Raw genomic sequence first — 12312 nt, 5'->3', positions numbered from 1 at the left:
TGCAGCCTGATGTATTTTATGGCATCCCCAGCACATACTCTGCCTGGTATAGCGTTACTGTTGCTGACCTTGCCTGTTCCTGACCCTGCAAGTGTTTGCTTGCCTGGATCGACCCTTTGCTTGTGACCCCAACTCTGCTTGTGTCTTTCCCTGGTGTACCTTGTCTGGTGGACGGATTACCTGTGTTTGACCTCTGGCTCTGTATTCTGGACTTGTCTCTGTTGGGATCTTGGTACTGCATTATTTGTGGGCTCCTAGTCCTCTGCCAGCTCTTCCCCAGACGCCATCCTTTGCCTGGGGGCAACCTTGTGCTGGGAAACGCAACCCGAGGCTGAGCGGGGGCTTGCTATAGGTGAAGACTGCGGTGTTAGATTGGGGGACTGGTGTCTGGCGAGTACTGTTGCTGGACCAGGGCCTTACAGTAGCATGGTATTTTCTTTGTGAGGTCTATTTATGTCCCATAATTTTCTGTGATCTCTGTACATGAATATACGCATACTTTTAACTGGATATTTCCTTTCCAAGGGACCCATTGCATGCTCTGTAGTGCCCAAAATGAAGGGGGGTCCAAAAAATGAAATGGGAATTTTTACCATCTCCAGTGAAGCCAGCAAATCCAAAATTGATTTTGCCAAAAGTCCCTAATCTCTATCTGCTAACTATTAAATATCATCAACATTTCACCTTCTTCTGCCATCTCCCTGCCTCCAGGCTCTGGGTAACAAGTTGACATCATCACTTCTGTCCATTTGGTTGGTAATGCAAAAAGCTTTAAAGCTGAACCAGGAGATAGAAAAGTTGTGTTTATTCAACATAGCAGAGATACATGTGAAAAGAATTAGGAATCTTTAGGGAGGTGATACAGTTTCTGCATGACAATCAGCTTTGCGTGATTTAACTTATGTTTTAATATGATGTCTCTTTTTCTTTAGCAATCTGGACACGGAAGAATTATATGGTAAGATTATTGGTTATTATTTTATACATTTACTTTTTTGGCTGTACAATATTTGTAAAATAGTATATATTAATTCCCATTGAGATCCATTATGTAGGAAGACTGCAAACAGCCAAGAAAGCAGACTTGGTAAAAAAAAGAACTATAAACAGGTTGTTTGGCTTGTTTTCTTGGCAGGGCAAGTGATTTAAATGTGGTAGTGACTCTAGCTTGGAGTTTCCCTCTTATAAACAGAGGGAAACTTACAGGAGATCAGATTGGAGAGGGCTCTCCTAAAGTTTGGTAATCCGTTCCCTGAGTCTAGATTGGTCTATGAGCCCAAGCACCAAGGTGCAATATGTCAATGAAAATCTAGCAAAACAAGTGAGTTAATCTAAATTGCAGGAACCAGGTATGCAGTGCCTTAAGCATTAAAGGGGACATAGCAATACAAATCACTGGTCTGCCCCATTTCCTAAATGGAAGTTGACTTCTGATGCTGTCTGGTTACTGCCCAGTGACTCCTCACCCCCTCCTTTTTTATCACTATGCTTAGTTTGATTCTAGGAAATGGTTGAGTTAAAACAAACATAAAGTATTTATATATATATATATATATATATATATATATGTATAAAGGAAAAAATATGTCTTCATTGTCATCCTTAAAATTCTAAACCTACAGTTGATCCACAAAAAAAACACAATAATAAGGGAAGGTACAATTAGCATTGAATGAGAAAAAAAATATTTAAAATCCCCTAGGACGATTGGATATTTTGTACAGATTTGGCTAGAATTTATTGCTGCACATATTTGGAGATAAATTCACCCCAAGCCATTTCCAATGACCTTACATCTCTGTGGAGAATAGTTTCAGGTCATTGAATCCTTTCTCTGCTAACTGTTAAAGTGACAGCAGCAATCATCCTTGCTGTGGCCACGCTGGCCTGGGTCTATATAGGGAAAGATATAACTACCCTCAACCATGGGGCCCCTACACAAGCATACTCCTCCTAATACACACACTGGTCTTGGGGGCTACTATGGCTGTAATTCTGCCAGGGTGTTTATTTCTTGAGTCTTTATATTTTGATAGAAATATATTGTGAAGGTAACTTTAGGGAAATCCATTCATACTCCCTTTCACATTTGAGTAGTAGCAAACCCCTGGGTTTGTGAAACTTAATTCCATACAAATATCATCTGAAACACTATTTGATTCATTGTTGTCTCGTTTCCCGAACTCTTTTGGACCTTATTGTGAACTTGGTATTCCTTTACCATGCCTCACTGTCTGCTGTAACTCTATGAAAACCAAATCCTGGAAACTATTTATAAACCTTGGTCTCACTATACCCCTGAGGAAGCAATTGGGCGAAACGTGTCAGGAAATGAGACAACAATTATTCAAATAGTGTTTCAGGTGATATTTGTATAGAATAAGTTTTTACAGACCCATGACGATTTCATGAGTCTTGAATCAATACTTTATTATTACCTTGGTATGGATTGTACTATTGCTACTTAGTCCATTTTTTTGGAAATTGGCTGCTATACCCATTAGGACTTTTATATCAAAAAATTTAAAAAGTAGTACAGGTTCTCTATTGGTTCTGTGTGCCTCTGTTTTATGCAGATATGGCAAAGTGATCTTTGTACAATGTCTGTGTTCATTTTTATAATATGATAATTTGATAATGTGGACAATAATGTCTCTTTAAGTTATGAGTAATGAATTAGAACTGAAATATTGCATTGTTTATCATCGCTTTACTCATAGCTTACTGTCTTTCTTCATTTAGCTTTACCACCCCCTCGTGCTCACACAAATTCCATTTAATGGAGGCTGGAATCGGTACATTTGCCTGCTGTCATACACAATCCCTAATGTTTTATTTGATCGTCTTTTAGATTACTCAGATTTATGCCGCAGCACAATTTATTTAAAGCCATTATCACGCAAGATTTGTCCTAATAGCTGCGGGGCCTTTATGTATATAATGCACTTAAATCATTTTGTAATGGCAATCAGAGAATATATGCAGTAATCAGTATAAAATCGTACTGCTTCTCCTCATATCTTGCTGCTTTTAACTAACTCCAGGCAGGAGTTATATCTATATTTTATCACTGATGTGTGCATGTTTTCATTGGCTGTAATTAGTACACCATTACAAAATATGTTTATCTAAAAGATGAAGTTCTATAATATGTAACCACTAAATAGCTCTCTATTTCCAACATCAATAAAAATCAATGGTTCACTCCAGTCTAATATAAAGACATTGGTTTTAGAGCCCAACTAAACCCCCCAAAAAAGTTGTCAAATTCTCAAAGCAATCCTAAAGCATGGCCTTTGTGAACTCTGTAGCTGCAGTAACTGGGAAGCAATTCATCCTCAAAGCCTTTTCCTTTACAGAGGAAACACTTTATTTTAGCAGCCTAGCTTCACTCTGTTTGCTTCCTCTCCCTGCAGTGAGCTGTTAGCCTTCCAATTTCTAGGTTCACAAGAAGGAGGAAAGTTATAGACATGTTTTTAGATTTTAAAACAAGCCTGAACACTGAATGGCTTTCTCTCTCGAAGTGGACATCAAAAGCCAGTCCCCTGCAGATTACTAAATAATTGCATAGAATGTCAATCACCTCCCATGTATGGCTCCTTTTGGGTGGGAGGATATTTGGCCATGAACCGGTAGTGATTGACAGTCTGCAGTTTTAAGTTTATGACTGTTTCGGGGGAACATCAATTTTTTTTTAAAGAAACTGTTCCAGATTTCAGGTACACTTCAAAACGTGTACAGTTTGTTTAAACTATGTGCATACTTGAATGTCCATAATTTGTCAATAGTTATAGTTTAAAAAAGCACTTCCTGTTAGCAACTTATTTAGTCAGTCTAGTTGAAAAAAAACTGAAAAGTAAAATAAATAAATATATAAAATATGAGTAGTTGATCCAGAGGAAGGCAAAAACATTTTATTGCAAAATCCAATTTGCTTCAGCAAGGGTTAAAGAAATTCTTGATTTTTTTTTTACAAAACAATCTAATGACTTTGACAAAACTACTTCCCAAGGAAGTCCATTTCACATTTTCACAGACCTTACTGTGAAGAATCCCTAATGTATGCAGAGGATGAACCTCTATACGCCCAGATGCAAAGATCACCCCTTCCTTTGTAATGACAATAACCCCCCTAGCGTTCTACTTCTGTCCATATTTCCACTCAAAAAGTGTTACATTTTTTTGCATGGAAATTTATTTTACATTGTAGGCCTATAATTCTTAGACATAACCCACTGAAATATGTCCAATATTTAATAAATTCAATACATTTATTAATAAACTTTAAATTAAAAAACACAAAAATCTGTTAAAGAAAAAAATAGTGAAACATGTAATATAACTGTACAGTAGCATGTATAATATATATATAAATAATATAATTATATATATATTATTTAAAGATTTCTTTGTATTGGACTCAATACAGCTATTTTGTTTTGAATCCAATACAAAATTTTTTAAATTTCCGCCGCTTCTCCCGCCTGCACCGTCGCATGCACCGACGTCACCAGAAAACTCCTGAGAATCAAAGAAAGAAGACATGTCCAGAGAACCTACAGGGACCAGCAAGACGCCGGGGGATGCCAGCGGAACAAGGTAAGTGTTTTTTTTTGTTTTTAATGACCCCGAGTGTGATGTTGGATTACTGCTTTTTGCATGGAAAATCCACCCCAATTCACACTTGGGATTACCGCTAGGAAAGTTAAAGTGAACAGTTTAGAAGTGATTTCTCTATATGGACCATTTATATATTTATACAGGGTGATCATATCCTCCCTATACGTCTCTTCTCAAGGGAGAATAGATTCACTTCAGCTAATCTCTCCTCATAGCTGAGCTCCTCCATTCCTTTTATTAGTTTAGTTGTCCTTTTCTGCACTCTCTCTAATTCCACAATATCCTTTTTGTGAACTGGTGCCCAAAACTGGACTGCATATTCCAGATGTGGTTTTAATACAAGAAATTATTTTGCTTGCTTTAGAAATTGCAGATTGGCCTTATTAAGTCCATGATCCATCAAAACACCAAAATACTTCTCTATCAATAACTACCCCAGTTGTTTCCCGTCCTAGAATGTATAAAGCATGCATGTTTTTACCCCATAGTAGTGCATAACTTTACATTTATGAACACTAAACCTCATTTGCCACTAAGTTGCCAAATTAAACAATACAGTTAGGTTGGCTTGTAAGTTAGAGACATCTTGTAAGGCTTTATTCCATTACACAGCGTGGTAAAGAATAGGAGGAGATACACCTCCTTTACCTCTTTATTGCAAGAATATAACCTAATCATTAAAAATCAATCTAAAAAATACCCACCTAAAAACTGAATGAATTTACTTGGTTCTTCCTACTGACACTTTTGTACTGATGCCAAAGAAGTGACGAGTCCCAGGAGTATTGGATATTAGTGTACATAGGGTCTAACGTTTGCAAAGACCTGAAAGTGGAGACTGTCCAAGTCTCCTAATGTATTTAGCAAGGAGTGTTACTATTAGCTAATAGTTCATAGTATTGGGTATATTTCCCACTCTGAAGGTAAATTTCATTTTATAAATGTTCACTAAATTATTTTTTCCATGTCATTTTAATAAAAATCACCAAAGTCACTTATATCCAATTCCAAGCAAACCTAAATAATTTCTTTTAAAGGAGCATCCCCAATTATCTGCATGCGGTGACCTATGTATCACCATCTTACAAAAAGTGTCAATTGGTAACAATGCTATTTGTTCAATCATTACTTGGGTTATACTCTCCAATACCTTTTCTTTACTGAGGTCAAGAACACATTTTATGGGAGATATTGCCCAAATGTCTCAAAAGCATCCTATAGCATTTCATGGACAAGCAAATGTTTTTAGCAGTTGTGTTCTTATCATTGTGAGTCCAGCAAATACAGAAATTCCATAAAGAAGAGGTTTATAATACCTTTTGCACTATAAATGGAAATGCAGCCAGTACCTTAGCTAACCTCAGGGGCCATAGAATACATTCTGCCAGCTACTTCAAATGCTCAGAAATATACTGCTGGATTTTATGTATCTGATAATTTTAGTATAATTGCAGACCTGGATGATTATTCTTCAGATCCTTTCAAAGAATTGCTAAGCACAACTTATATTCATCCAACAACTTTCAGCACTTGGCAACTCGACTCAAATGTTTTATGCAGTCTAAACAATTTGGCAGTAACAGGCAAGGGAGGCATTAAAGATCTATTTTTGCTACCGAGTTGAACAGTAGCAATTATTAATGATGCATACAAAACAAGAATAACCATTTTAGGCTGTATTAATCAAATTCCCTCTATAGCTGTCAATGTGGCTCAGTTTAACTCAATACAAATAAACCAGGGGACACCTGGAAGTTAATGCTGGATAATTGGTAGGTCGATAAGAAGCTATTTCTTTACTGTGTGTAGCTGTAACATGTTATTTTAGGTTGTCCACTTTGATATACCAAAATTAAAGTCTATGTAGAACCAAAACTTATTTTTTGGATCAAGTAAAACCTTTTTTTTACCTTTCCGAGTCCTATTAAGGGATTTCCCTTCACTTCAAGGATTATCCTCTTATTTGCCCATTTGAAGACTCTCATGTATATGTCCCCAGATATACATATTACAAAGGAGAAACATTTTGTGCTATGTTACAAAATGTGGATAATTATGAAAAGGAATGTTTTTATCTCAATAATGCCCAGTAGCCGGATAGCAGTCAGCAGGAGGGAGGATGACAATGGGTAATTTTAAGAATTCTTCTTGAATTTCCTCATTTTCCCATTTAGCAGTAACGCCATCAGAATCCTGAACATGGCAAAAAGCTGAAAAATATAAGACAAAGGAACAGAATTCTTAGTAGGATTTTTGTTGCGTACGAATAGCCTACTGCACAGAAGTTTTAGCAACATCCTGGGCTAGGCAGGGAGGATGATGATGAATATGATCAGTGGTCCCCAACCTTTTCGAACCTACAGACCATTAAATGCACACACTCCGGACCACGCATGCGCAGGAAGCCATGTGTCACTGAAAAGGGAAGTAACCTCCCCCATAGTGATGTCATGATTCCAGAACCCACCTACTCTCCCATCACAGGTCTGAGCCTGCCATGTGTGGGCAGGTTGTGTCCAGAAAGACAACCCGCCCACCGCCCTGAGCCAGCGATCAGTATGGGGGCATGCTCCGCGGCTCTGGCCGGCGCACCCCCCAGCAGGTTACTTCTCCTGACCCCGCTGGAGGGCGCATTCGCCAAAGCCGCGGATCACCAAAATTTTCCTGGAGACCACCACTGGTTGCCGACCACTGATTATGATAATGATGACCAACCTGACTTAAGATATACCTAAAGAGCAAAGCAAACACAGTAAATTCCACACAAAACAGTAATCTAGGTGCAAGTCTACAAGTCAGCAATCCAAACATTTAAACATCCTAGCAAAATTGTACCAGTTTACACAATTTGCAAGTGTGGCTATAGAAGCATACATGGGCACACCAATGATGAAGGATTCCCAAAGCTCCGAGGGTTTTCTAAGGGAAGCAGTGGAATGCAGTTGTAGTTCTCTTCTTTGAGACACCTATTCTATGATGGAAAGCTAAAGAAAAAAACCCAAAGAGAGGTGGAGGAGTCAGTGCTCTGATTCACCCATAAGAGTTCCAATAAATATAGGCATGATTAGTTTTTTTTTACACATTGGTTCTGCGTGTTTTCTTATGACTTTTTGTGTATTTATAGTCCTGATAAAGTAAGTGCTACTTTAACACCTATAATACATTGGCTTTATCCTTTGGATCTAATTAAGTTAAATATGCCAACATATAACCAGCTGTTTATTCTTGAATGCTCCCTAATTGGATTTGCACAGGAATGTGGGCACAGACAGTGTAAGGTCTGCATTTTAAATACTGTCCTTTTACAAAGAAGTAGGTTATATGGATAAGACCAGCAAAAGTTGACTTTTGCCACATGTGACGTAGAGTGATGGATGTCATATTTATGTTCTTTGCATTTAGAATTGGAAGTCAAAGCTCATAGATATAGATGGGCTTTCACTTCTATTTCAATTTCCATTTCAATAAAACAATTGGACCTGAAGGTGTAAAAGATATGAAGAGAAATCAACAGCCGGCTCATGGTAACCAATTGATTTTTGGGTTTCCAAAAGAACTTAAAATGTAGATACAAGTAGAGATTTAAAGTACAGAACGTATGTAGTGTGTACAAACAATTCAATAAATTTGAAGAAATGTGAAAAGAATGGCAGAATTTTATCAGCAGTATGTGCAGGTTTTTAGGATCATTTACAAGATTGGTCAGATTGGTTGGTCCAACAAAAAATTGGCAGCAAATTCTGAAAAAAACTGAAATAACTACAGATTTTCAGGTATTTTATAACATTGACTTTTGTTTCGTAATGTAGATTGTGTATTGGATATTTCATTGGAATATATGTATTTTGTTTCCATATAATCCTTTATTTTACTTTACAGATTACTTTTCACAGCATTTGGGGGAATATGAAAGTGTGCTGGCAGCATTAGAAGACCTAAACCTCTCCATACTGAAGGCTATGGACAAAACCAAAAAAGTAGGAAAATATTTTATTTCTTCTCATGAAGTTGCCACGTGCAGTCCTATATGTAGAGCTAAGGAGTTCAGACCGAGCAATGCTTGTAATAGCTGCAGTGGAAAATGTATCTAATAGTTCTGAAATGTATATGTACTGTATGTAAAGCCAAATATTTGTTTTTTTTTATTAGGAAAGGCTTAAACCCTTTTATTATTATTGAGAAAAATGTAAGCGGGTCTGAGTATTTTATAATGGGTCAATGGGGAAACGTCAGCTGGAAGCCTAATTTTTTTTGTCATAGCTGTGGCATGTGTGGTATAATAAAAAATGTTATTTTCAAATGTAAAATGAATTGAAACAATATACATTTTGATGATGTTTGAATCATGAATAAAGAACAAACATATGGCATCTCAGTAGGAAATATTGATATATACGACTTACAATTCAAATTGGATCTAACAAATATCAATGCAGAAATAAATGTGTTTTCCAGAATTACCCAGACTAAACCCATCTGGAGTTATTATATTTTATTTGGTATATGCTTGTTTTGTTTTCCCAAACTCAAGAAGCAAATGAACTTACCAACAGTGGTGAACTGCATGCCCTAGGTCTATAATAGATGGATATCTCAAAAAGAACAATCCTGACCTTGTCAACAACCCACCAGTGACATGAGCACCAATTTCCACACTCTTCTGGTAGAACTCCGGACTCTCCTTGCCCTCTCTCACCTTTTTCTACATTCACAGGTTGAATTCTTTATTCTTTTCATCCTCTCTCACCTTTTCCACCCTCTTTGGTGGAATTCCCTACTCTGCTTACCCTCTCTTACATTTTCCACCCTCTCTTGTGGAACTCCTCACTCTCGTCACCCACTTTTATCTTTTCCACCTTCTTGGGGTGAACTCCTTATTCTTCCCATACTGTTTCCCCTTTGCATCCTCTCTGGTAGAAGTCCTCACTTTCCTTACCCTCTCTTACATTTTTTACCCTTTCTGAGAGATTTCCTCACTCTCTTCATCCACTTTCACCTCCTCTACCCTCTCTAGTGGGACTCCTCACACTACTCACCCTCTTTTTTTTTTGCACCCTTTCAAGGCCAGAAAATCATGGAAACAAATTTGTTAAGTAAATCATCAATTTCCACATGCTATACTACAGATTACATATATATAATCCAAAATGTGTATATGGATAGAAGGAGAAAAGCCCAGTTGGTTTTAGAGGGGGCATTGCAGATAAAGCTATGAGCCACTATGTTAAGGGTGATATGTGATATGATCTGATATGGTCCTTGCAGTCCTGGTAAAAGTCATATTCTGTTAGTTGTTGTAGTCTCCCAATCTTCTCTTGTGTGTTCTTTGACTTTCTGCAGCATCAGCATATTCTTCTTGTCCTGGCTTACACATACCTCAATACCCTTCTTATTTTGACTTGGTATCGGTCTTTTTCAATACCTGTTCAGCTAACCTCAGACTCAGAGAGGGAGCTATAAAAGGACTGACTAAGTAAAATGCTGACAGAACAGAAGTTATAAAGAGGTGACCTCATCAGTCTGCTGCTTCACATGCATTGTCTAATCACAGTTGTTGGGTTTGGACAAGAGCTCGTTGTACTACTAATTGCAATAGATTACCATTGGGTTTCCAGGCTGGCTGTCCGACCATACTGTATAACTATTTTGAATGATGAATGGTCAGCAAAACTAATCCTTTGGCAGTAAAATTAATTTTTTTAGTTGTGTTTTTTTACTACCTTTTAGGGGTTGCTATCAATTTTTTACCTGAAATTTGAAAACATTGCTTTAGTAAATCCTGAGAATAATCTGAAAGGAAACACACTCTATTCAACGAAATTTCACTAGCTAAGTGCTATCAATATACTGTCTCTATCTCTATAATTAAGGAGATGAATAATCATAGGCTTTGGAGGAGATCCCCATTTAAGCAGCCTAGCAGGTACTACTTGTGCCCTTTCCATCATACACATTGATGTAGTGGCTCACATAGTGCACTCTGGTCAATATGGGACTATCAATGCTGTGGTTTAATGGTGAAAAGCCTACAATGGAATTTAATTATTATACTTGACAATACAACGATAAAAAAGGGCATTTGTGGCAATATCCGAACTACAAATGAGTCATAAAATGTGAGTAATAACGGGCAATACATAGGGAACAAATGAGAAATTGTGACAATACATTGGCAAAAACAAGCACACATGACAATATGCAGCAAAATAGTTATATTATGTGCTTTTTTTTGTCTGACTAGTCAATTCATTTTGACATTTTGATGCAAGCATTGATCCCTGGTGGGTAGCATTAGCAGTAATTCTGAACAGTAGATTTAGATCAGTCTGGCAAATTATGCAGGGAGAGATGCAGGACATGAGGACATTACAATGAGCTAGGGTTCTCCCAGAGGCGAAACTGTGCCTCATGGTGTGACCTGTGCTGGAGGAAGAGGGAGCTTGGAGGAGCTGCCAGCTTACTTCTCTTTTTCTACCTGACGGGTGCAGCCCGGGGACCCAGCAGGAACATTGATTTGTTGTAGTATCCAATAGAAACCCTGAGAGTTTCTATCTATGCATGTGACATGTTTGCAGCTCAACATGGGCTAGCAACTGGTACTGAACCCTACCCTTAGTCCCCTAGGTTTTTATGTAGAGTAAAATTCAGTTTATTCAGGCTTACATTATTTGTGAGGACACATGCTGGTAGTGTATGACCATAGTCAGATAATCTAGTTAGAATAAACTATAGGTCTGCAAGTCCACAAGTTTGGTGACACTATTGGTTGTATAGAAGTGTTTCTCAACCAGTGTTCCTCCACAGATTGCTAAGGGTTCCTTGGACAATGAGCAATTTGTGACTCTCAGGTCAGTTTAATGGATACAAATTACTTTTTTGGCTGTAAGGGTGACATTCTTCGTTCTAGCGAGCAATGTAGGAGGCATTCTTGGCACTGACAACCACACTAATGTACTGTGAGATGTGAATATAGTAGTTATAAAAGGGGTTTCCTGGGGACCTGAAAGTTCTTTCAAGGGGTTACCCCATGTAAAAAGGTCAAGAAACACTGCTGTTTAATGTAGTTGTAATCTGCAAATCATAAACGGGATTGAGAAGAATTACAAGCATTATATTAGTGAAATAGTAGAAAATGTACTGTATGTACTCAAATTTACTGTTTGTTGGGGTTCCTCTTTAACCTTGTATAAATCACAATAAAGTATTCATTTACATGTGTTCAGTTACAGATAACAGTTTAAAAATAACCCAATTTGCCACGTGTTTAGAGAAGTCGTATAATTACTAGCAGTAAGTTGGATAGAGTTTGGCAGAGTTATTTCAGATGTTAATTACAGAGAAGGATTCTCTATAGAGCTGATAACCTGATACAGCAAATATCCTGCTGGCTGAAAGAGATAATAGGAATTCTTAATAATAAAACTGCTTGCTTGAAACAAGGAAAAAATAGCTGCAGCATGTTCTGTGCCCCATTCATATAGTGGGATGGAGTTGTACGCTTCTAGAAGAGACCAGAAAGTAAATACCGAATACAGAAGAGCTCTCCGATAAGGATAGACACACTCACTTATTATTTTTCTCCATAGCAAAATTTGGTTCAAAAGTTGCAAAAGTACTGCTTGTGGTTGGGGAAAAACAGTTTAGGTTTTAGCAGTGCAAATAGTTTAGGTTTTAGCAGTGCCCTACCATTTA

General features: G+C 37.5%; 1 protein-coding gene across 1 annotated transcript in view; it reads left to right on the top strand.

Moving 5' to 3' along the window:
- Nucleotides 1-932: 932 nt before the first annotated feature.
- Nucleotides 933-12312, top strand: part of NECAB1 (N-terminal EF-hand calcium binding protein 1) — a gene marked incomplete at its 5' end in the record, with an annotated part of 56058 nt that continues 44678 nt past the window's right edge. The window contains 2 exon segments of the mRNA XM_072410944.1: nt 933-958; nt 8500-8597. Of these exon segments, the coding sequence (XP_072267045.1) occupies nt 933-958; nt 8500-8597 (124 nt within the window).

This window comes from Pyxicephalus adspersus, chromosome 5 (genome assembly GCF_032062135.1).
Source record: "Pyxicephalus adspersus chromosome 5, UCB_Pads_2.0, whole genome shotgun sequence".
In the NCBI taxonomy this organism is placed as follows: domain Eukaryota; kingdom Metazoa; phylum Chordata; class Amphibia; order Anura; family Pyxicephalidae; genus Pyxicephalus; species Pyxicephalus adspersus.
Note: the sequence above shows the minus strand (reverse complement) of the source record. Positions and strands in the feature narration are given on the sequence as shown.